Source organism: Megachile rotundata, chromosome 8, assembly GCF_050947335.1.
Source record: "Megachile rotundata isolate GNS110a chromosome 8, iyMegRotu1, whole genome shotgun sequence".
Classification (NCBI taxonomy): Eukaryota; Metazoa; Arthropoda; class Insecta; order Hymenoptera; family Megachilidae; genus Megachile; species Megachile rotundata.
In genome coordinates, this window is record NC_134990.1 from 11170471 (window position 1) to 11193996 (window position 23526).

Genomic DNA, 23526 nt, shown 5'->3' on the forward strand with positions numbered 1-23526 from the left:
CTTTTCTATGTCTTTATTAAACATCATTATGGTTACATTGACATCAGTGGCAGATTTACAAATAAGCGCTTGGACGATTCTCTGAAGCTCCATAAAACATGAATCTTGTTGCTCCTTAAATGTCATGTCATTTTTAAACACTGAACGTTATAGTCTTATTAGAAGCGTAAAACTTTATACTATCAGAACGACTTAAATTTAATACATGTTGCACGATTTACAGATAGCGAATTAGATAGTTCGCGACTATTCTAACGCGAGGCATGCGTACTCGACTTTAAATCGAATCCGCGTCGTCGCCGTCACCAGTATTGTACTGTATCGTACTTGCGTCGTACTCGTTTCACGATACGTAGCGTGCATTACTATACAATAGTATACACGTCTATCGTTTGACAGTCAATATTAACGCGCGCGCACAATAATCGTTGTTTCTTTCGTCGAATATTTTACTTTGGCGTCGAGGGTTTTCCGGGAACAGAAACTCATCTACCGTTGATATGCCTCTCTCCAAGTTTCGAAGATTGATCTGTGAAAAGGCGCGTTTGTATCTGGAAATACTGGACACATAAGTGCAATAATGTGTTTGAAGAGGAACGGATCTACATCTACGTGCCTAGAGATGAGATTCCTGCATTTTTTCTGGACATCGCAGGGTTAAACTCTTGGCTTGGCAGGCAATTAGATAGATAGATAGGTAGATCGGATAGGTAGCAAAAGAACAGAAGAGGATACTGAAGCGAAGAGGGAAGGCGTTTTCGAAAGGATTTCTAAATTAAAAATCGAGAAGAAAAGACGGCCGATCGATGTCTTATTTGTGATGGGAGTGCCTGCGCGGGGAGCACTCGCGGCGATCGTCGCCATAAGCGCTTTCGCCGTATACCTAAACAGCCTTAATTGCGGTTTCGTTTTTGATGATATTTCAGCGATAAAGGATAATCGAGATTTAAGGCCTCATACACCCCTGAAAAATGTTTTTTACAATGATTTCTGGGGTACTCCTATGCACAAGGTAGGTAATATGACAGAGGCGCTTTCATTTCCCCCTTCCCTTTTACTCTTGTCTTCCTTCTTGTGTATTGATCCGTTCAACTCTTCTCGTTTTCCTTCCTTTTTGATTTAGTTCGATCTAATTCGATCTTATCAAATTAATATGAATTTGGTTACATTTCAGTTTTTTTATCTTTATGGAACATAAATATAGAATAATCTTTCTGTTTATAGTCTATCGTATTGACGAGTATCGATGTTTTTGTTGATTTCGTTAACAATTTTGGTCTAAAATATCAATTACATGTTCTGGATTATAAAAGTAATTAAATTTCATTAACAGCTTTTAGGATTTTTATTTGTTTTGAAACTATAAAATTTATAATCAACATAAACTGAATTTTTCCCAGTCTTTAAAAATGCTATAAGAATAATGAAAACTGTTCTTTGAGATATTATAAAAATCCCAATTCAAATTGACTAATTCTTTATGTATTTTAAATATTATTATATGATATTATCTTCTTCTCCTGATACAAAACAAAATGTTTTCTTTTTAATTAGGAGCAATCACACAAATCATATAGGCCTTTATGTGTTCTTACATTTCGATGGAATTACCTGATTCATCAGTTGGATCCTATGGGATATCATTTGCTTAATGTCATCTTACATGTTGGAGTGTGTTTATTATACTTCAGGTAGAAATTGCTTCTTATATGTTCTTTGATAAAAGAATATTTTCTTAGTAAAATAAATTTAGATGAGTAGGTATAAGTCAGGTTAAGCATGTTTTGCTATTGCAGGACTTGCTTGATGTTTCTATCTGATTCTGCAACTTTTGTGTCTTCTCTCCTGTTCGCGGTTCATCCTATACATACAGAAGCAGTAAGTTGTTTGAACTGCTTTCCAAATCGATCGAATCGATCGACGTTACCTTGAAATTTTATGAGGATATTATTTCGTAATTATTTCTAGTCCTTGTTCTTCCCTTCGGCGACAATGTCTCAATACTGTATCCAGATTCGAAGGGTCGACGTCGAGCGATCGATCGCATCGTAGTACCTAGTTCACGTTTAGATGCATTGTCAGTGGATAATCGTGTCTTAAGGTTACAGGAGTGGTGGGAAGAGCAGAAACATTGTCTTCTTTATTTTATCTAGCGGCTTTAATCACGTATACTAAATGTTGCAGAAGTAGAAGATCAACAGGTAAGTTATTTATTTTTGATAAAATTTAATTTTATAAATCATAATAATTTTATTAAAATTTCTTTTAGGATGGAGGTCTTTGATATTATCCATGTCTTTTGTTTTTACTGCTATGTTATGTAAAGAACAAGGAATAACAGCTACTGCTGTTTGTGTATTATATGAGATCTTTGTTGTACAAAAGGTAAATATACTAAAACACATTTCACAATATCAATTATTTATACTTACTAATTATACTATCTGTTTAGGTAAGAGCAATGGATATTTTCCTGACATTAAAGGCAGCTTTTGGTGGGAAAAAAATATCGCTTGCTTGGTCCAGTGAAGGTACAAAACGACTGACAGTCCTTACACTTGTCACATTTAGTTTACTTATTCTTCGGCTACACGTAATGGGCTCAAAGTTACCTGTATTCACCAGGTATTACATACTTTTATGTATACATACATTGTAATAAAAAATATGTTGAAAATTCTAAAAAAAATTCATAATTGTATTTCAGATTTGACAATCCCGCATCAGTGGCCCCAACGCCCATAAGACAGCTTACATATAATTACCTCGCAGCGGTTAATTTAAGACTGCTATTTCTTCCAAACGACTTGTGCTGTGATTGGACTATGGGAACGATACCGTTGATAGAATCTTTTACTGATCCTCGTAATCTGGCTACTGTAGCAACTCACGTGACCATATTAGGATTATTGATAACGGCAATTTTAACATCTAACAGACAAACTTCCATCGTTCTCATAATGGTTAGTACTACATATTTAATTTGATTGAAGCTGTTATTTTAGAAAAGATGTGTTATACCTATATTTTTCATACAGAGTTTGGCGATGATGATACTGCCATTCTTGCCTGCCTCAAATCTCTTTTTTCCGGTTGGATTCGTTATTGCCGAAAGGGTACTATATGCTCCATCTATGGGGTTTTGTATGCTAATTGGATATGGATGGAGCATTTTATGCGACAAAAAGTAAATTTCCATACCTTTAAAAGATAAACATATTATTTAACTTTGTTCATAACTTTGTTCCTTCTGTTTTTAAGGTTTAAGAAACTAACACTATTTTTATTAATAACGCTTTTGGCTGCTCATTCGACAAAGACTTTTATCAGGAATTATGATTGGCTCGATGAATATTCTATATTTATGTCGGGATTAAAAGTGAACGATCGCAATGCCAAATTATTTAATAACGTGGGTCATGCTTTGGAAAATCAAGGTCGATTTAAAGAAGCATTGAACTTCTTTAATATGGCTGTGCGTGTTCAGGGTGATGACATTGGTGCGCACATTAACGTAGGCAGAACTTACAATCATCTTAAAATGTTCAAAGAAGCTGAAGATGCATACCTAAAGGTAAGTATACAGATATTTCAATCGACAATACCATTGAATCTGTTTCTTCTTTAAGATGTATTTTTTATTTAGGCAAAATCTTTACTACCAAAACCAAAACCCGGAGAATCTTATCAAGCACGAATAGCACCGAATCACTTGAATGTGTTTGTAAATTTAGCAAATTTAATAGCGAAGAATGCAACTAGGTTAGAGGAAGCCGACTTGCTTTATAGGCAGGCTATAAGTATGCGTGCTGATTACACACAAGCGTACATCAATCGAGGTGATGTTTTAATTAAACTTAACCGCACGAAAGAGGCCCAAGAGGTTTACGAACGAGCTCTTTTCTATGACAGTAACAATCCAGATATCTATTATAATGTAAGTATGAGATACTGGAAGTAATAACTGAATGTATAACACGTTTTATAATCGTTTTTTTTTTAAAGCTGGGCGTTGTATTTCTGGAACAAGGGAAAGCATCTCAAGCTCTAGCATATCTGGACAAAGCCTTAGAATTTGACCCCGAACACGAACAAGCATTATTAAATTCAGCTATTTTGCTTCAAGAATTGGGACGCGCGGAGTTACGAAAAGTAGCCAGAGAAAGACTGCTAAAACTTTTGCGAAAAGTACTTTCCTTTCTTTTAACTAGCATACTTTACACGATTCAAATATTAAATTAAAAATTACTTTCAGGATTCCAATAACGAACGAGTGCATTTCAATCTTGGAATGTTGGCCATGGATGATCATGACAGTGGAAGCGCTGAACGATGGTTCCGTAATGCAGTTGCTCTCAAGGAAGACTTCCGATCTGCATTGTTCAATCTTGCTCTATTACTGGCAGACGAGCAACGTCCTCTGGAAGCCGCACCTTTCCTAAACCAACTAGTTCGTTTTCATCCGGACCATGTTAAAGGATTAATCCTTTTAGGCGATATTTATATAAATAATATAAAAGACTTGGATGCTGCTGAAAATGTAAGTAAACATTAATTATTACAATTATTTTCTACTAAAGTAAAACTATTATTTGACACCGCGTTGGTAATATTTTAAGTGATATTATTGTAACAAGTGCGGTTAACATTTTGCTTTCAATTCCTTACAGTGTTACCGTAGAATACTGCAGCTGGATCCAACAAATATTCAAGGTCTTCATAACTTGTGCGTTGTAATGGTCGAACGTGGTAAATTAGGACTGGCTGCTCAGTGTTTGGAGCATGCAGCAGCGTTGGCACCTCATCAGGATTACGTGCATAGACACCTGGCCATCGTGAAAGCCCGTATAAATAGGCTGCCTCCGGAACAACGCGACACCGACGTGTTCGACGACTCTTTTTGGCAAGTTGGTTCAAAAGAAAGGAGTTTCAACATGGGGGACATCTCGGGTGGCAGTGGTACAGGGAATACTGCTGCTGCAAATGGACCTGGAAATATGGGAAACAGTGCTAACCAGTTTCTAGGACAAACGGACTCCGTTTTCTCGAATCATCATAGTCATATGGGACATAAAAAAAGCAGTACGGATCCGTTGAACGATCATATAGTGCATTTGAAAGGTCCATCGAAAACTGGGAGAATTTCTCCATTGAACGAAGCTAAAGTAGAAGTGCAAGAAGTATACAATGACAAAGACAGGCTCCTGAAGTCGGGCACAAGAAATGTGCAAGAGCAGCCCTCCGGGCGAGTTTTTGGTAAGGGCGTGAGCGCGGACGCAACGGAATTGACAATCGATCGAGAACGTGCAACTAAAACGATGAACTCTGAAAAATTCGATGAAAGCACGGCAATCTTTTCGAGAGGCACAAAGCGTGCTGGAACCACGCATCAAACAAAGGATACGGCACTTTCATAGTATTGACGTTAACTCCCGCCGAATACTGTATAAAGTTATATTCTACGTATAACGAGGGAATATCGTGGTACAGTCGTATAGAGCTAATGTGTGAATATAAAATAAATACAGAGTATTGTTTTATATGCTGTACGAATAGAACATTTTGTAAAATATATTTGAAAAATGTGCATTCTATTTGTTTTATTTGTACAACGTTTCCTTCGGTATAATTCTTGTTATAGATATAAAATGTCAGAGCTACTTTTTACTTTAAATATGCGAAATTAATTCCTACGTAATTAATGGTTTGTGATCGTGACCTGCGTCTATCGAGATTAAGTTACACTGCAAATTTTACAGTTGATTGGACATGTTGAAATCGACAAACTTCTATGCAGTTAGATGTCGTCACATCAGTCTGGTATTTAATGTTCAATTAATAAAAGCTGACACAAAGTCGCTTGCGTATAACGTGTTTAATGAGCACGTCTTTGTCGTTCAATATTACTAGAGACGTTTGCACGGCTTTATAAGGAACGTAACAGGTTTTTGCAGTGACATAATTTTCTTATTCTTCCTTAGCGTTAAATCGTCTCTTCGAGAAGCGGTAAGTTCCTTTAACTCTTCTTTTTTTACAATGACCGACGGCCCTTATACTTTTGATGAAATTTTTATTTTTATATTTGCGACTACTTTGGATTATACGTATGTCTTGATAGTCGCTTGTATAATGCAGATAAGGTCCCAAAAATTTGTAAGAGTCCGGGCCCCTGAAAGTTAAATCCGTCAGTGTTCAGAGTTAAGACTAAACTTAGGTTTCTCTATCGCTTTAAGCAGAATCATTGTTAATAATTGTGGATAACGATAATAATAATATAAGCAGTAATAATAGATAATATAGTAACGTGATAAAATGAATACATTCTGTTTGATAAAAAGAAAATGAAGAAACAAGAATAACACAGAAATGAGAAGACCGTTCGCGCCTTTACGGTATTGCGGTTGATTCGCGTCAACGGCGATCGAACCAATGCACACATTCCGTGATTAGTCAATTTTAAACAGACATCGTAATATCAATTTTTTAACACAGTGTTTTATCCCTCTTATTTCCTCTCTTGCTCATTTTAATTAATAATATTAACGGATAAACAGTGACGAGAGTGCATTAAAAATATTCAAACGGTGTAATGAATATCGAATGAAAAAATGATGTGCTATATGCAATAAGTGTTAGGTGTTTAAAAATATATTTACTTTGAAGACGAAAAAATACTGTTGAACGAAGAATGTGTTCGATTGAATTGACGACTGAATGAAATGAAGACAAGTAAAAGAAAAAAATACCTTCATTCTTTGAGTTTCCTTATTTTAAACACTATGTTCTTAATTTGAGAATTACGAAAACATGAATATTACCGTTGGAGGATCACCAAACGGACGCGAATACAAGGATTCAAGACCAATACCAACACAGAAAAATCCTTTTTACACAATTCACGTTGAACGAAAAAGATCGATCTCTGCTAATTTCACCGTAAAGAACTCACTAAAGAAAAAGCGATTCCTCTAATCGATTATAAATATACAGCTATCGATCAAATAGGAACAGTCTTCATTTTGGTACATCAAAGATCGCAGAACACACTCCGACAAGTGAAAACAAAATATGAAGAAAATACTAGCATACTTGAAAGAATGCAAATATTTGATCTCGGTGAAGAATTCTTCGATTGCTATTAATATTAATCGAGGGGTAATTTTTCGAAAGTATTTTGTTAATAGCAGTTACAAAAGAGTAAATACACTTTACGTACATAATTATTACGTATATAATTTTTCATGTACTATTTCTTGAATTATTTATCAAGATTATATATAATCGATTATACGACTATATCATTTATTTAGTTCTTAATTTTTGATGCATATTTTAATAATACGCATAACGTTATCGTAAACGTTAATGTAATCCCTATGTAAGAAAAAAAGAAGAAAAATACCGACCTGTGATAATATATCGTGATATAAAGTGATACGCATCTTTATTTTTTATTGATCTCTGTTTTATCAACGAATAATAAGTAAGTGATTGATTTTGGTACTTTCTCCATTTTTATTATTTAATTTTTATTATATTAAAAATATCTTATATAGGACTTAACACGATTAAGAAAGGCAAAACATTGGAACTATTAGTAACACCGAATAAACTATTGCACCTTTTAAAAATAATAATTAAATAATATCTGTACCGATAAAGAAAGTTATACTGAGAAGGTATGTTATCATTAGCTATAAATCATTTGACAGTATGATAATACCGGTATCAGTATCGCCGTTAGTGTCCGCTGAACAGTGGCACATTTTAATTTTCATATTTTTAAAAGATAAAAAATTTCTTGACGATACAATTTTGTTCGATTCTGTATGCAGGTTTTCTTTCCGAATTATTTGTTGAAAAGAAACACGCGTGGAGCGACGCAGACAGCATTACGATTTATGGGATACTTGTGAACCTTTCAAACCAGGGCTTTAACACGAGAAGATTTACAGCACGAGATTTATATTTGCACAAATGATATCTAAAAATAGGTCGTTACTCGTTGACTGGTACGCAACAGCATGGGGCATCGTTATTGATAAATTCTGATAAAGGTTAATAAAAGCGATTTAAATAGACACACTTGAGGATTCGCTTATGATATTTCAATTTCGAATTTGCTCGTACAACATTGTTTCTTAATTTGAAAAATTAAACTGTCAAACGTATTATAATAATTATACACATACTACAAAGAATTGTTATTAATAACAATATTTGTTAAAATGCATAACGAACACATCTTCTTTCATACATTAATTTCTATCTATGGTAATTTCAGTATTTATCAGATAATGATTGCAATGATATTTGGAAAATATTATTTTGCTTCTAGATGTTTTTATACCGACTCCACGCATTAATGTATTTAATGATCGTGATTACGATCTTAATGCAAGAAATGAAATATGTACGATCTGATATATTTCAAAAAAAACTTAAAAGACAAACCGTAAGTGAGGTACGACAATATTGCGGCGAAAGTTTATCCAATACTTTGGGAATGATATGCGATAGTGTTTATAATTCGCGGTTTAAGAAAAGCAATCAAGGTAAGAGTGCGCATGCCGCAAAATTATGTAGACCAGTGATGGGTAAATCAGGTGCCTCTCGAAGAACTCATGTGCATCGGCGGGAAAACTAAAACATAATAATTTTTAATTTTCGAAGTGAGAAATTAACTACCCATCAATACCAAATCCCTTATGGTTTCAATTGCCCCATCACTGGTATATGTAGATATTACTAATGTTAATAAAATATTTTCCTAAAATAGCTTTTAATGTTATTTCAATTAATAATATTAAAAAATCTTTCTAGAAATGGAAATGAACGACTACGCATTTAATTACGATATACATCCCTATAAATCCATAAAAAATGCAAGAAAAATGTTAAGATTCCGGAGACATTCGCGGGGAATTTACGAAGAATGTTGTGTGAAGTCTTGCTCAACAGAAGAGCTGCGGTCCTACTGTGGGTCTCGTTAAAAATATTGTTCGAGTAATTTAAAACATGGCAAATCGAAAAAAATTAAAATGTTTATTTTCTTGATATTAATATCACAATTCTACTTTGTTGTATAATCTCGAGTCTGCTGTGATTTTAATTAATAGCACTGGATTTTGAAATGTTTAAAACAAAGGACTATTTTATTCGGATACATTACGCTTCGTCTTCCGTACTTCGTCCGCCGGTGCAATCGATTGAATTTACTAAATGTTTATTATAAAATTTGATCTCATTTGTACTTAACCAATATGATATATGTATATATTATGTAAAAGCACATTAAATGTTCGTAATTAAACTATGTATTCATCTAAAAAAGTTTCTTTCTTTAAAGATATGTTAACATTTAAAAGCAGATTAGTGAAAATTAAGAGGTTAGTTCTTTTTAAATTTAGTTTTTGCGTACCGTATTTATACATATATGAATAAAATATTTCACGAGAAGGAAATATTCGTCAGTTTGTTATATTTTTTTGTACATTTTGTATTGTATAGTTATTACTTATCTATTTTTATAAATATATTATTTGGAAAAAATTTGTATAGGTAAAAGGAAAAGAAATTAAAAATTTTGTTTTACATGTGAAAAGACCTTTTTACTTATAATGGAAACTGAAGAAATATACAGTTTTGCAATTTCTCCACCAATTTTATCAATATTTGCAATACAATGGTCTCAAGATAACCATATATCAATTCTTACTGAAAAAGGAATTCATATATTTGTAAGTTTATATAATTTATTACATGGTAATCTCAGTATAACCAGTATAATATATCTGCTAATATTTTTGTTTTCCACAGGAACTTATACCCTCTCCAATGTCTCCTTATTCGAACATAAAATTTTCTAGGTCTTTTGTTTATCCACCTTCAATATTTCCAGCACAAGTTATAACAGGTAAAATAGAATCAAAGATTTGGAATATGCAACGTGAAGATGTGTATTCATGTCTAATGGAAGAAAGTTTAACTCCAAAGATGTCAAATGTTAAAGAAATGGTTCCAAAAATCATTAATTTAGCATGGTCACCACAGAATTTAATACACCCAAGCAAGTGTCTTCTTGCAATTTTAACTTCAGCAGGTACTGCTATGATAATCTACAAAATTTCAATGGAATGGTACCCTGCACATGATTTATCTTCTATACGCTATAATGCTGTAGAAAAGGAAATTAATACTGAAAATATTAGTAGCAAACAAAATTCAAATCAATCTATAACATTAAAAAATAATATAAAGGCACTGCTGGCTTCTTGTTTTACTTGGAGTGAACTTTTTATCAATTTTGCATACTTGACTGTTGCTTACCGTAATGGAGATATAACTATTTACAAAATTCCAAGAATATTAAATTATAATGAAATACCAAATCCTGAAATTGTAGGAACAATGAAATCAAAAGAGTCTGTTAAAATAAATGTTATGCATTGGATTAGTATCAATGCAGAAGAACATTTGATTATCATTGCTTATTTAGATGGACGTATTTATGGTCTTAAAGTTCAAAATCATAATCATATTCTTGAAATGAAATTCATTCATAAATATTATGATTATAAAGATCGTATTGTTATTAGTGCTATAAAAATATTTCCTCAAAATGATTCATGTATGAAAGTTCTTGTATCAAAAGGGACGTTCTTACTTTTGCTGTGTTTATCATTGGAGGGTAAATTAGAAATCTTGAAACATTTACAATTAAAAGGTTTCACGATCTCAGGTAAATAAAATATGAAACTCGATTATGTAAACTGTAAAAAAAACAAGAACACTAATAGATTTAATCATTTTCTAGGAGCTGTTTGTATAAGTTCACATAATGCATTGGTTACAACAGAAAATGGTTCTATGTTTACAATCGACACGCGAGAAAATAATTTGTCAAAAATGGAAGTAAATAATAGAATATCACAAATTCATGCACGATATTTGGGCCTTACCCATTCTTTAAATCGTGTAATATTTGTAAATCTAACTATGCCAGATACCATATATGATCATTTAGTAATTAAGGAACCAAGCAAAATTTGTATGTTTGGATTGAAAGGTAAACAGTGGAATCCATTGCTAGTTTTAAAAAACAGTGAACATGAAAGATTTGAACAATTATGGGACTGTTTAGAAGTACTTAGGATTAAAGCAATAAAGGCATCAGAACCTACAAGTATATTTCCAGAACTTCCATCAGATCTGAAATCTTTATCTTTAAAAGAGTTACAAATATCAATGTGGATATCAGTAATGATGGAAATTTGTGAAAAGAAAAAAGTAATTGAAGGCGTAGGCAGTATTGCTGGAGAGATATCAGAAGCACAGCCATTAATTTTTGTTCACACTGCCTATAATTATCTTATGTATTTTGTAAATAAATCTACATTGCTTCAAGAACAACAGATTTCTATAAACTTGTTAAGAAAATATTTAGAAATGTATCTTGCAGAAGAAGCAAATGAAAATGCATCTCCATTTTATGAACGTATTAGAAGCATTTTAAAAAAAACATCACAGTTCAAGTTAGATAACATTGAATCTTGTAGTTTGTGTGGTGAAACAATAAATGATCTACCTTGGAAAGTTAATAAATGTCCTCAAGGACATATATTACCTAGATGTGCTATTACACTTTTACAAATAACAAGTGCACACTACAGTACATGCCCAATATGTGGACTGATTTTTCATTCAGCTGTAGATGAAGTGTTTAAAGAAACAAGATGTCTCTTTTGTGATGTAGCTGCTCTTCAGGAGAATCGAATACTGAATTCAAAATATTGTGTTCCAGTTAAGAAAAGCTTATCTACATGGAATAATAAGATGGAAGTATCAGAGGAGCAAGAAGTAGAAATAATTGCCGAAGAAACAGTATGAATCTTTATAGTTTGAATGTAAATGTAACGAATACCCAGTTTTTGTATAGTAATATGTTTAAATATTTTCTTGTACAATATTTCTGAAACTCAATTATCATTTAATATGTATTTTAAAATACAGAAATTTTTTAATTTTTGACGGCAGTGCTTTTGCGAATATTCTATTGTTACAGTCCTGTTTACAGTCATATAGCAAAATTCCGCTTTATTGCATTAAATTATCAAAGTTCTGCGAATTGGATATAGTCTTTCAAAATAGATTATGTGCAAAACTTTTCCGCGTTTTCTACCCTAAACCATGAAAAGTCATATTTATCATATTTGATATATTTGTAAAAACATACATATGTATATATATTTATAAAATAAATTGTTATATTTAAACAGTTATTGAAATATTCAATATGACTGTAACGTTCAATAGCGGTTCAATTTTAATATTACACATTTAACCATCAGAGGGCACTAGTAACAACAGCTAGCTTTCACCACCTTTGTGTAAAGACTCGAACGGGGTACCGACACAATTGAGTATTTTGATCAATTACAACTGTCTTACGTGTATGTTTCGTTGCTAAAATATATGTTATTTATTTATTTAATAGTGTCTAATAATAAAAGTAATTTTCAAATTGAAAATAAATCACTAATACTTAGTTTATATACCGTGTACGGTGCTTAAAATGTGATGATTGCGTTTTAAATAATTTTACTACACAGGTAAGATTCTTAAAGACTAATATATTAATATTTAAAAACTTTATTCATTTACCTTGTATGTAAGTTAAATAGATATGAATGTGTGACAAAAAAAAATTGTGTACTGGTTAATGAACCTAATTACAGTAGATCATTTTATATATCATAAAATATATAACTTTGTTTATTAAACATTCTCATAAGATACTATTTCTTCTACAGAATCAAACGTTGCTTAAATCCGAATAATATTTTAATTTCTATAATATGAATATTTATATGTTACAGGTAAAAAAAAAAAAATGCTTTCGTATACATGCAGTATAAAGTAACATAAGTAAAAGAAAATGAAGAAAATAATGGGATCATTACATGATGATGATTCTACTTCTGCAGAAGATGTTCGGGTTTCTTTCAATACCAGCGCTATGGATTCACGTAAGATAGGTATGTTGTAAAATGAAAGAATTATAATTTCAAAACAGAAGGAATATAATTCCATAGAAACAATTTTCAAATCATTTTTAGGAAGCACTGATGCCACTTCTATTAAGAATTCAACTAAAAGACCACAAAAAAAATGTTCTTCGTCATCTGAAACTAATTATTCTAGTGCAAATGATGAAACTAAAGAGAAATGGATGTCTAATAAACAGCAGTCAAAGCTGGACAAACAAGAAAATAATACAAAAAACAAAAAAGCTATTTGCACTAATGTAAGAAGAAAAAATTATAAAAATAAGGAATCAAAATGTAGTGATTCAGAAGAAGGAAAACATTCAGAAAAAGGTCAAAAGAAGCATTCAATCTCAAAATCGAGTCGAAGAAGTTTTATCACTTTAAATAAAGATGAAGCTGATTCTAGTTCTGGAAAAGAATTTCAAAAGTCAAAATTTTCTCGTCATAACAATCTTATAAAGAAAGTGTCTGGAGCTAATAAGAATGACGAGTCAGATTCATCATTTAAAAAACATACAGAAGAGAAAACCATGATCAGTAAAAAGCAAAGTTTATGTTTTAAATCTCGTGTTATGAAAATTTTAAATAGATTTAAAGAAGTTTGTTCTGATTATGAATTACGGATGGAACATGTAAAATGGAAACATTTAAAAAAAGAATTAGTGTATCAAGAATCTGCAAATAATATTGTAAACAAATCAAAAAGTTTGATTAATGAACTTAAATTGGAACTTGATATCCAAGAAAAGGAATTAATAAATTTTTATGAAGAATGGAGTAAAAATTGTAGTATACAGAATACAGATCATGAAGATAGTTCTTCAAGTGAAAATGAAGTATTAGAAAATACAAATAAGAAAATACCAGATAAATCAAAGAGTAATTCAAAAGAAGGAAGTATAGTTTCAGAATATGATAATGCAGAAATATTTTCTGACACTGAAGTAATATCTACCAAAACAAATAAAAAAAACAACAAGGAAAATGAAAGTTCATCAGTTGCTGAAACAGAAAAACTTATAGATGATGATACTGATGAAAACGTATCAAGAGTTATATCACCAATTTTAGGTAGTAAAACTGAGAAAGAAATATGTAATAAAATACATACAAAAGATGCTTCAAGAACTGTTTTGAACGAAAAAGTTTCAAAAGTATCTCATAACAATGAAAATAAACAAGTCGAGAATGAATCTTTAGATGACATATTTGAGGAAAGTACAACTAATGATGCATCTACTTGCAAATCAGTTAAAAATAAAAATTTGCTTTCAAATGATAGCTTAACACAAAGTATTGATACAGAATCTCAACTTAGTGAAGCAACAATAACTATAGAAGACACTGTAGGAAGTAATACAAACTCAACTACTGTACTAACTGATGCTCAGAAAACATCGGAATCGACTAAAAATGATGAAGATAATTCTCTTCCAAAAGTTGTTAATAAAGGACAAACCGAAAAAGTACTCTTAGAATCAGATCAGGAAACACCTTCAAATGAAGAGTGTCCTATTAAAAAATCATCTACAAAATCTTCAACCAGTAATTCAAATGAAAAAGGCAAATCAAAAGTCAAAGAAATAAAGTCTAATAGCAAACAAGATAATAAAGTACAAAATAAGTCCACTTCTAATGATACTCCATCAGATGAGCAAGTTGAAATTATTGATATAGAAAATTCTGTTAAACGTACACTTTTAGATTCAAATTCAGATGATTCTATGGATTTCTCTTCTGACAAAAAAATGTCTGACGAGAAAGATGACGAGCTAGATGATAATAGTGATGATATGCATGCAAAAGCAAAGTTACTAATTTCTTCAAACAGTGAAAGCTCAAGTTTAAGTTCTGATAGTGATGATAAACTACAGTCTACAAAAGTGAATTTACCGTTAAAAAAAAGTAATACAAAAAATAAAGATTTAGTTACAGATACTTCAGATTTTGATGGAAGTGTAGGGGGAAGGGTGAAAAAAAGACGATATTTACTCAAAGACGAACATAAAGCCGATAAAAAATTAAATATGGCCTGCCGCGTTGTTTTAGAAAGATTGCCGAGGAGTATTCTTAGGAAACATGCGAAGGCGTTGCAAAAATCACGACAGTATTTGGAGTGTAAACAGATTAAAAGGTATGAAATTAAAATGATATAAAAATTGATAAATTTTCGCACTCTGTTTTATAAAAATTTGCAAGTGATAGTTAATTCCATTAACAATAACATTTTATTTCGATTATTTCTAGTCTTATTAATGTGGATAGACTGCAAAAAAATCAAGGAAAAAGCTGTGCATCAGGACAAATTTCATCCAAGAAAAAATTAGCAGCAAAAGAAACAAAAGATTCCCTCTTAGATCATTTAGAGAAAGTAAAAAATGGCGAGTTTGTTGAAGATGCGGACAAGAATGCTCATTCAGATAGTAGTACTAGTACAATTCTGTTACCACGAGCTAATATTCAAACTAACGATCAATTAATGTTAGAAGCAGATAAAGCTACAAAGAACATGCTTCTAAATTCTTCCGATTCAGACACTGGTATTTAATGGAATTATTCTTGAAAATTTGATCCTTTTATTTGTATATATTACATGCAATACATTTTATTAATTATTATTAATTTAGAACATCAAAAAGCCTCCTTAGAAGTTCATGATAGTGATAAAGAAAAGGACAAGATAAAGGATAAATCAAGAAGACCTTCTGCAACAAAGACAGAAAAGAAAGACGATGACGAGGTAAAAAATAATTTTTTTTTAATAGATTTAGTTATATTTAGCTTGTATTAAAAATATTTGTTTAATTGAATATACTTAGGAAGATGAAGAAAAAAAGAAGAAGAACAAATGGAGACGAAACAAGATATTGACAATGAAGCTTTCTTCAGAAACTGATTCAGATGCTGAAAAAGCAAAGTGGAAGAGGACTCAAGAGAAACTGCGAGAAAAACAGGAAGAAAATGATGAGTAAGTTATTCAACATAATTCTTCGATAAATTAAGTAACACACAATAAAATGCTTTTTTTTCAATAGTCAAGGTTCAAACATTGAGAATAAAATAGTTACACGCAAAAGGAAAAATCGTAGAAAAATTGTGGATTCTGATTCAGACACAATGGCAATTAATTCCGACACGAATTCTGATTCTTCTGTCGTATTGGAAGAAAATTCATCTTCAGACAGTGACGCTTCAACGAAGAAGCAACAGAAAAAAACACGTAAACGTAAAACGCGTAAATCTTCTGATACAGATTCCTCATTTGCGGAAAAAAGGTATATGAAACAAAAGTATATAAGAGTAAAAGTAAAGTACGTCTTTTCAAGTAGTTGGAACACACTTGTTAATAATATATGTGTATATTCTAGAGCAAAACCCAAAAGAAAACGAATAAAAAATGTAAGTACCGACAGCGATGAAAATGCTGATGACGCACTTTCAAATTCGCAAGGAACCCCTGGAAAGAAGAGTCGTAAAAATATTCGAAAAGTCATGAAGGACAAACAAGTTGCGGATGACACAAAGCAAGCTGCTAAAGAAGAAGAAGAAAGACTTAAACGCATTGCTGAGCGACAAAAATTGGTACAATATTAATTGCTTTAATGAGCACAAAATTATGTATTGTTATAACTTTTTGTTTTTGTCTGTCTAATATAGTACAATGAAATGTATGAAACCAGATTGGCTAACGAAGAAAAGGTAGACAAACTTGTATTAGATTTTGATCCTGAAACAAAAGAAGAACTTTTAAGCGTTCACGAGGATTTAGTGAAACGTTTGAAACCTCACCAAGCTAAGGGAGTAAAATTCATGTGGGACGCATGTTTTGAATCTATTGAAAGAATGAAGTCTTCCCCAGGATCTGGATGTATAATTGCACATTGTATGGGACTTGGCAAAACTCTTCAAGTAATTGCATTGACGCATACACTTTTAGTACACGAAGAACTTGGTGTTAAAACAGTTATGATTGTTTGTCCTTTAAGTACGGTACTTAATTGGAGAAATGAATTCAATCTGTGGTTGAAAGATATCGAGCATGATATTGAAGTTTATGAACTGACCAAGTAGGTTTAGTAAGTTTTGTTATTATCATAAAATTACACATATACACAACTGAAAGTAATGTTTAATAATAAATTTGTTAAAGATTGAAGCAAAATTCAGACCGAAGGTATATGTTAGAAAGTTGGCAAAGGACTGGTGGTGTACTTATCATTGGATATGAAATGTTCAGAAATCTCAGCGGTACCAATAACAGAATGCGGAAGAATATGAAAGAATCAGTCTTAAAATGTTTAATAGATCCTGGTCCAGACATAATAGTTTGTGATGAGGGTCATTTATTAAAAAACGAAGATACCGCTCTAAGTAAATCAATGAATCGTATAAAAACATTAAGGAGAATTGTACTAACAGGAACACCTCTGCAAAACAACTTAATAGAATGTGAATATTTATAAATATTAAACAACAACTTTTCGCATTCATAATTTGATATTCATTTCTATTTAAACATTTGCAGATCATTGCATGGTACAGTTTATAAAACCAAATCTTTTAGGAACAAAAAAAGAATTTTTAAACAGATTTGCAAATCCAATAACGAATGGTCAGTTTGATGATTCTACTGAATACGACGTTAAATTAATGAAAAAACGTGCTTACGTTTTACACAAAATGTTGAAAGGTTGTGTTCAGAGATTCGATTATTCAGTATTAATGCCATTTTTACCACCAAAACAAGAATATGTTATTTTTGTAAGTTTGACAGAAGTGCAAATTAACTTATATCGGCACTATTTGGAAAATTTCGCACGGTACGTAATAGCATCTGATAGCAATTTATAGATATACATATATTATTCTAAAAATTAATTTGCAATTCTTTGCTCAGACAAAAACGCTCTGGTGGTGGATTTCTATTCACTGATTTTCAAGCGTTACAAAGAATATGGACGCATCCTTTAGTTTTACAATTGAACGCAGAAAAAGTAGAAAAAATAAATGGTAGAAGATATACTAGTGATTCTGAAGGCTCATTAAGGAGTTTTATTGACGACGATACCGAGACAACTACAACTACAAGTAGTTCCAGTGATGAAAATGACGATGACGTTCAGGCTATTGACTCTGATGTTCCAAAGAAAAGTACAAGACAAAATAAAATAGGTAAGGTTTTATACATATTACTCTAACACTGTGTTATTAAAGATAGTGAAGTACAAGTGTCATGTACTTATAAATTATTTCTTTAAATGTCCATGTTCTGTAATTATTAAAATTCACAGAGCCCGAGGTTACTCCAAAAGTAGAAGAGAGTGAAGTAAAAGAAGAGGCGTGGTGGTCACAATTTGTTCAACCAGAACATTTTGAAGACATAAGAGTTTCCTCTAAGTTGTTACTTCTATTTGGTATTTTAAAAGAGTGTGAACAAATTGGGGATAAAATGTAAGTCTGTGAAGATTTAATTGTGCACTATTTTCTTTTTTTTTTTAGTTATTTTTATATCTGCAAATTATATAATAATATATTTAATTGTCCTTTTAGATTAGTATTTTCCCAGTCATTATATTCATTGACACTAATTGAAAGATTTCTTGAGAAGATTGATAACGAAACACAAAATGGTACGAGTTCGGAATGCATCGATGGTCATAGCGGTAGTTGGTCATTAGGGTTAGATTACTTCCGATTAGATGGTCAAACATCAGCTGAAAACAGAAATACTTGGTGTAAAATCTTTAATCAACCCTCAAATATGAGAGCAAGATTATTCTTGATATCGACACGAGCAGGTGGATTAGGAATTAATTTAACTGCTGCAAATCGAGTGATTATTTTTGATGCAAGTTGGAATCCGTCTCACGATGTACAAAGTATATTCCGCGTATACAGGTGTTTGTTTTAGAAATGATCTAGAAGAACAATTTTATAATGGTTGTATAAAATATGTATAATTTACAGATTTGGTCAAAAGAAGCCATGTTACGTGTATCGGTTTCTAGCGGCTGGCACAATGGAAGAGAAGATCTATAATCGACAAGTGACAAAATTGTCACTTTCCTGCAGAGTTGTTGATGTACAACAAATAGAACGTCATTATAGCAACCATGATTTAAGTGAACTGTATAAATTTGAACCGAATCCGAATAACGGAGAGAAAACTTTGAATTTGCCAAAAGATAGACTATTAGCGGAGATATTTTTGAAATATAAAAAGTATGTGGAGAACTATCACGAACACGATTCACTTTTAGAGAATAAAGTAAGTAAAATTGTCAATAATTAAATTGGGTTTGTATAAACATAAAGTTTGATTATAATCTTCGTTTATTACGATAAATTAATTGTGTTCTACATAGGCTGAAGAAGAATTGAACGAAGAAGAAAGAAAGCAAGCGTGGTTAGAGTATGAAGAAGAGAAGAAAGGAAGGCAAATGCCACCACCTCAGACAATGACACTTTATCCAAATAGTGTAATGTTGAATCAATATAATTTAACATCACCACTTGATATCACTACAGACTATGAAAAACTTCAAGAACTTATTCGAAAAGATGTTAGTATATAATTTTCTTTTATTATTTTGAATTATATAGTGATCGTATAATTATTATGATTAATATTTTGCAGTATCCAAATGCAACGCCAGAGTATCAGCAAATGGTAACTGCTCGCGTTTTAACAGATATGTACAATTATTGGGAACAACAAACTTATAATTCCAATAAAAGATTAATAGAACAGGTATGTAAAAGTTATTTAAATAATTATTGTCCTGATTCAAATTTAAATGTGATTTTATAAACAACAGAATCTAAGTACAAAAGCACCAATCCTGAGAGCACAGATGCTGAACGTGGCTCAAACGTCCTATGGATTACATAATGCCACTTTGAAACCTGCAAATCCTGTAATCCCTACAACCCCTGCAAGTTCTGATAACGATGTTATAGAGGTAATTTTCAATATTCAATACTACTTTCAACCATTTTGTATAAAAAAATCTAATGAACCACTATATTGTACTTTGCAGATTATATCTCCTCCAACAAATAAAACAAATAAAAGTAAAGAAGAGTGAGTAAGAAAAAGTAAATATTGTTAATGTAGGTTAGGAGAACCTAACATCAACATCACTTGAACAAACAAGTTTTGTATTGTTTTGCATAATATGAAAACTGTTTGATAATCTATTATCCTAGCTACTTACATTTTAATTCAAAGAACGTTTAATATTTTATATTTATATATTACACACATTATGTCTTATACTACATGTATGTTATTACCAGTATTGATGTAATTCAATATTATTATTGTTATAAATATTGCTAGTATTAAACTATTATTTAGATAATGATAGTAATCTTTGTTTAATAAATTTACATTCTTAGTAAGACTATATACTAAATATTTCTGCAAATTATTTGATAAATGTACCTGGTAAAGCATTTCTCCAACCATGCTGCAATAAATTTCTCAACTCCTCTTTTACCTTAACATATGTTTCAAAAACCGCTAAGTTCTGAATTTCATTATTGTCTACATCGTGATCATACAATTCTTCTGCAATGCTATGATTCCAGTCTGGTATTCTTGCTTCAGGTTTAAATTGTAACCAAGATGTATAACGATATCTATTTGTTCTTAGAGTATATCCCATCACTTTAATTTCTTTAAAACGCGGTTCATCACTATTTGGATGCATGGAAGGTTTAATACCTGGTCTCGGATATTGTCCAAATACTGCTTTCTTCCATAATATCGGCTACGAATTATTAAACATAGTTACTATATTCGTTCCGACCTTATCTTTAATTTTACCTTCTGTTTTAAAGCAGCTTTTATAAGTGGCATAAGAGTGATACCTTCACTACAGACAATTTCTATATGGGGATTATTTGTACAAATAGGTATTGAAGAGTTTGCTAAATCTGCGATGGTTGGAAATATGTCAACTAGTTCTACTAACGAATTTATAATTATCTGATTCTTGGATGGATTGAATGTATCATACTGTTTTGATAAATTTGTTGCATTCGCAACGTTAAAAATCTGTTTTTTATAAAATTGCGTAATCTCTCTTGAATATGCAAAATATGTTTTCAAAATATACATTCTTTTTCGACTCTCGATATATTTTTTCATGCTGTATAATATATTTTTTGGATATCCTGAAAAAATAAACAATTTGTATTGTAATGTCTTCCTAAAATGTTTTATGTTATTTTGTAATAAAACTGTATGTACCATTTGTTAGTTTAGCATTGTCAATTTGTCTACGGTTTAATAAATATTTTATTGTATTTATTTGATTTGTAATTTTAACTGCATTATTTTCTTTACTTTCTTTGAATGTAAGTCCTGGTATTGACATTATTAAAGGTACCCTGAGGGCGACGTCATAATTGCTATACTTTGCCCAAATTGCATGTTCTCCTAGAGACCACCCTATACATTTATTTACTCAGTAAATAAATTGTAACTGTAAAAGATTTTGTTACTATTATTGTCAATTCCTTTTAAACATATTGACTTACCATGATCTGACATTAATATTATGGTAGTATTATGTTCAATGGATGAAAATTTCAATTGATTCATTAATTGTCCAATCAAATTATCAATATAAGTTACAGAAGCATAGTAGGATTGAATAATCAACTTAGCAAAACTTTCTAAAAATTCGACATAAGTAAAAATAAGTAATTGATTACATAAAAGTAAAGTGTGTTTTATGAATTAATTTTACTTGGTATTTTTTCCCATGGAAATTTAAGATTTAAAGTTTCAACATCTCTTCTTTTTCTCAAATCATTCCATGGATTGTAAGCTACACTACTAACATTTTCTGGCCATCTATATGGATTAGGTACCTCAAACTTATGCAATGGATGGTACTCTGCAAAATATGCTTTATAAATATTATTTATAAAGCTATTATTTAATTTTAAAATGATAAACTGTACTTAGGTATTTTTTAGGATATTTAAATGGTATATGTGGTTTTTGAAAGCCAACTGCCAAGAAAAATGGTTTAGTATTACCAGCTTGATTTAATATGAAATTTTTAGCTTCATTCAATATTTCTATATCTGGCAATGTTTTATTTGTCATTGATGAAACTTCAACTGGACATATCTAAAGAATATTAAAATATTTTATATCAATTCAAAATAAATTTTAAAAAGGAGCTTATTAGAAATAAATTTGAGACCTTACAAGATTTTGGGCAGGTGGTATTTGTATATTTGCTTGACATACTGGAGCATTTTTATATTTTTCTGTGAATGGATGAAAGGGGGTTTCTGTCCAAGAATAAGGACTGTCATCAGAATTATTTGAACTAATACCTACAAAACATCTATGAATATATTATATTGACAAAAATACTTTATGCATCATGCTTTATAAGAAGGAAACCTGGATGAAAAACTTTTCCTATTGATTTGGTAATATATCCATTATTCTTGAGATGCTGTGGCAATGTTGTAAAATTGCCAATATCTGTTCTCCAGTAACTGTAAAAGTCATACAGTTGAAGTGTGTCTGGTCTTCTACTTGTTAAAAATGAATTTCTGCTTGGTGCACATAGAGCTTGCTAGAAGGTATAATTTACAGCATAAGAATGTGATCTGAATACCAATTAAAACTTATAATAAAAATTCCCCTATTCATTAGAAAAAGTTATATGATCATATTTTTTTCTGTCATGTGTTTATACCTTGTGTAAAATTGTCATTTGATTCGATACTAACCTGTGCAAATGCTTGCGAAAAAATGACACTCTTTTTTGCTAACTGATCAATGTTTGGTGTATAAGCTTTTGAATCACCATAGCATCCTAAAGTAGTCCTTAAATCGTCAACGATTATTAAAAGGAAATTTTGTCTTTGTGCTATACACCAAGTTAATAAATTTATGAAATATAACATAAAAAACATTTTCGATAGGTTAGTCAACTGAGATGAAACAAAATGAAACTCTTCTGAAATTACAACATAATCATATTCTTCCATTATAGGAAAATAAATATTTTTATGATAATATCTCAATACTTCTTTTACCTTATATTAAATACTTGGTTTAAACGTTACTGTAAGTTCTTATTGGTAAAATAAATGGACATTTTGTTTTTGATAGATTTTCTATTTTAACTCACTATTGCACTTTATTTTTCAATGTACAGACATACAAATGAAAATGCTATGTAATGCTTATAGTTCTACAATATCTAATACAATAACTACATTAATATACCTAACATAAATTATGTCAAAGTGATATAATATAAAATAGTAAAAATTAGTATGGAAAGTTAGAAGTTTTTATATAACATGCATACAGATTACTGCAACCTTTTTTCTCTTTTGTAAACTTTGTTTTTAAATCAACACAGCTTATTAATCTACAAAACTGTACTTTTATCTTGAATTCATTGCTGCGTTTATGAAACATTGAAAATTCTTT

The 23526-nt window shown here is 31.0% G+C and overlaps 5 protein-coding genes and 1 long non-coding RNA gene across 11 annotated transcripts; 4 read left to right on the plus strand and 2 right to left on the minus strand.

Moving 5' to 3' along the window:
- The first annotated feature begins 280 nt into the window (after positions 1-280).
- Positions 281-5589, plus strand: LOC100884082 (protein O-mannosyl-transferase Tmtc3). Of its 4 annotated transcripts, none has more exons than XM_003707102.3 (13): positions 281-1012; positions 1555-1691; positions 1797-1878; positions 2102-2201; positions 2270-2385; positions 2453-2625; positions 2708-2963; positions 3039-3187; positions 3262-3574; positions 3647-3937; positions 4006-4188; positions 4256-4540; positions 4671-5589. In XM_003707102.3, exons 1-13 carry the CDS (start codon positions 821-823, stop codon positions 5415-5417), a joined length of 3024 nt encoding a protein of 1007 aa, XP_003707150.1. In that variant the 5' UTR covers positions 281-820; the 3' UTR covers positions 5418-5589. The 4 variants fall into 4 exon arrangements, with proteins under 4 accessions (XP_003707150.1, XP_012149593.1, XP_012149592.1 ...); XM_012294202.2 differs by lacking the exon at positions 281-1012 and adding an exon at positions 1280-1312; XM_076534097.1 differs by lacking the exon at positions 281-1012 and having other exon boundaries at positions 1653-1691; positions 1969-2201.
- Positions 5426-8146, minus strand: LOC105663668 (uncharacterized). Its single transcript, XR_001097115.2, has 2 exons — positions 6747-8146; positions 5426-6169 (listed from the first exon to the last, which is right to left on the minus strand). It is a non-coding gene; the product is annotated as an uncharacterized LOC105663668 (long non-coding RNA).
- On the plus strand, positions 8120-9333 carry ILP-2 (insulin-like peptide 2). Its single transcript, XM_076534127.1, has 3 exons — positions 8120-8274; positions 8339-8555; positions 8824-9333. Exons 1-3 carry the CDS (start codon positions 8272-8274, stop codon positions 8991-8993), a joined length of 390 nt encoding a protein of 129 aa, XP_076390242.1. The 5' UTR covers positions 8120-8271; the 3' UTR covers positions 8994-9333.
- Positions 9029-12615, plus strand: LOC100874793 (uncharacterized). Its single transcript, XM_003707104.3, has 4 exons — positions 9029-9389; positions 9562-9740; positions 9820-10741; positions 10817-12615. The coding sequence occupies exons 2-4, from the start codon at positions 9621-9623 to the stop codon at positions 11887-11889; spliced, it is 2115 nt and encodes a 704-aa protein (XP_003707152.1). The 5' UTR covers positions 9029-9389; positions 9562-9620; the 3' UTR covers positions 11890-12615.
- LOC100874907 (uncharacterized) lies at positions 12485-20453 on the plus strand. Its single transcript, XM_076534095.1, has 19 exons — positions 12485-12611; positions 12879-13037; positions 13119-15183; positions 15297-15589; positions 15677-15789; positions 15869-16017; positions 16085-16324; positions 16418-16631; positions 16707-17116; positions 17200-17498; positions 17575-17869; positions 17947-18221; positions 18341-18500; positions 18600-18947; positions 19017-19317; positions 19415-19612; positions 19687-19800; positions 19868-20011; positions 20090-20453. The coding sequence occupies exons 2-19, from the start codon at positions 12938-12940 to the stop codon at positions 20135-20137; spliced, it is 5766 nt and encodes a 1921-aa protein (XP_076390210.1). The 5' UTR covers positions 12485-12611; positions 12879-12937; the 3' UTR covers positions 20138-20453.
- Ids (iduronate 2-sulfatase) lies at positions 19614-23229 on the minus strand. 3 transcript variants are annotated; one of them, XM_076534104.1, is made up of 10 exons: positions 23124-23229; positions 22815-23044; positions 22480-22657; positions 22279-22409; positions 22026-22197; positions 21809-21958; positions 21597-21734; positions 21307-21507; positions 20881-21230; positions 19614-20824 (listed from the first exon to the last, which is right to left on the minus strand). In XM_076534104.1, the coding sequence occupies exons 2-10, from the start codon at positions 22998-23000 to the stop codon at positions 20480-20482; spliced, it is 1851 nt and encodes a 616-aa protein (XP_076390219.1). In that variant the 5' UTR covers positions 23001-23044; positions 23124-23229; the 3' UTR covers positions 19614-20479. The 3 variants fall into 3 exon arrangements, with proteins under 3 accessions (XP_076390219.1, XP_076390220.1, XP_012149600.2); XM_076534105.1 differs by having other exon boundaries at positions 22104-22197; positions 22815-23190; XM_012294210.2 differs by having other exon boundaries at positions 22815-23190.
- Positions 23230-23526: the final 297 nt, after the last annotated feature.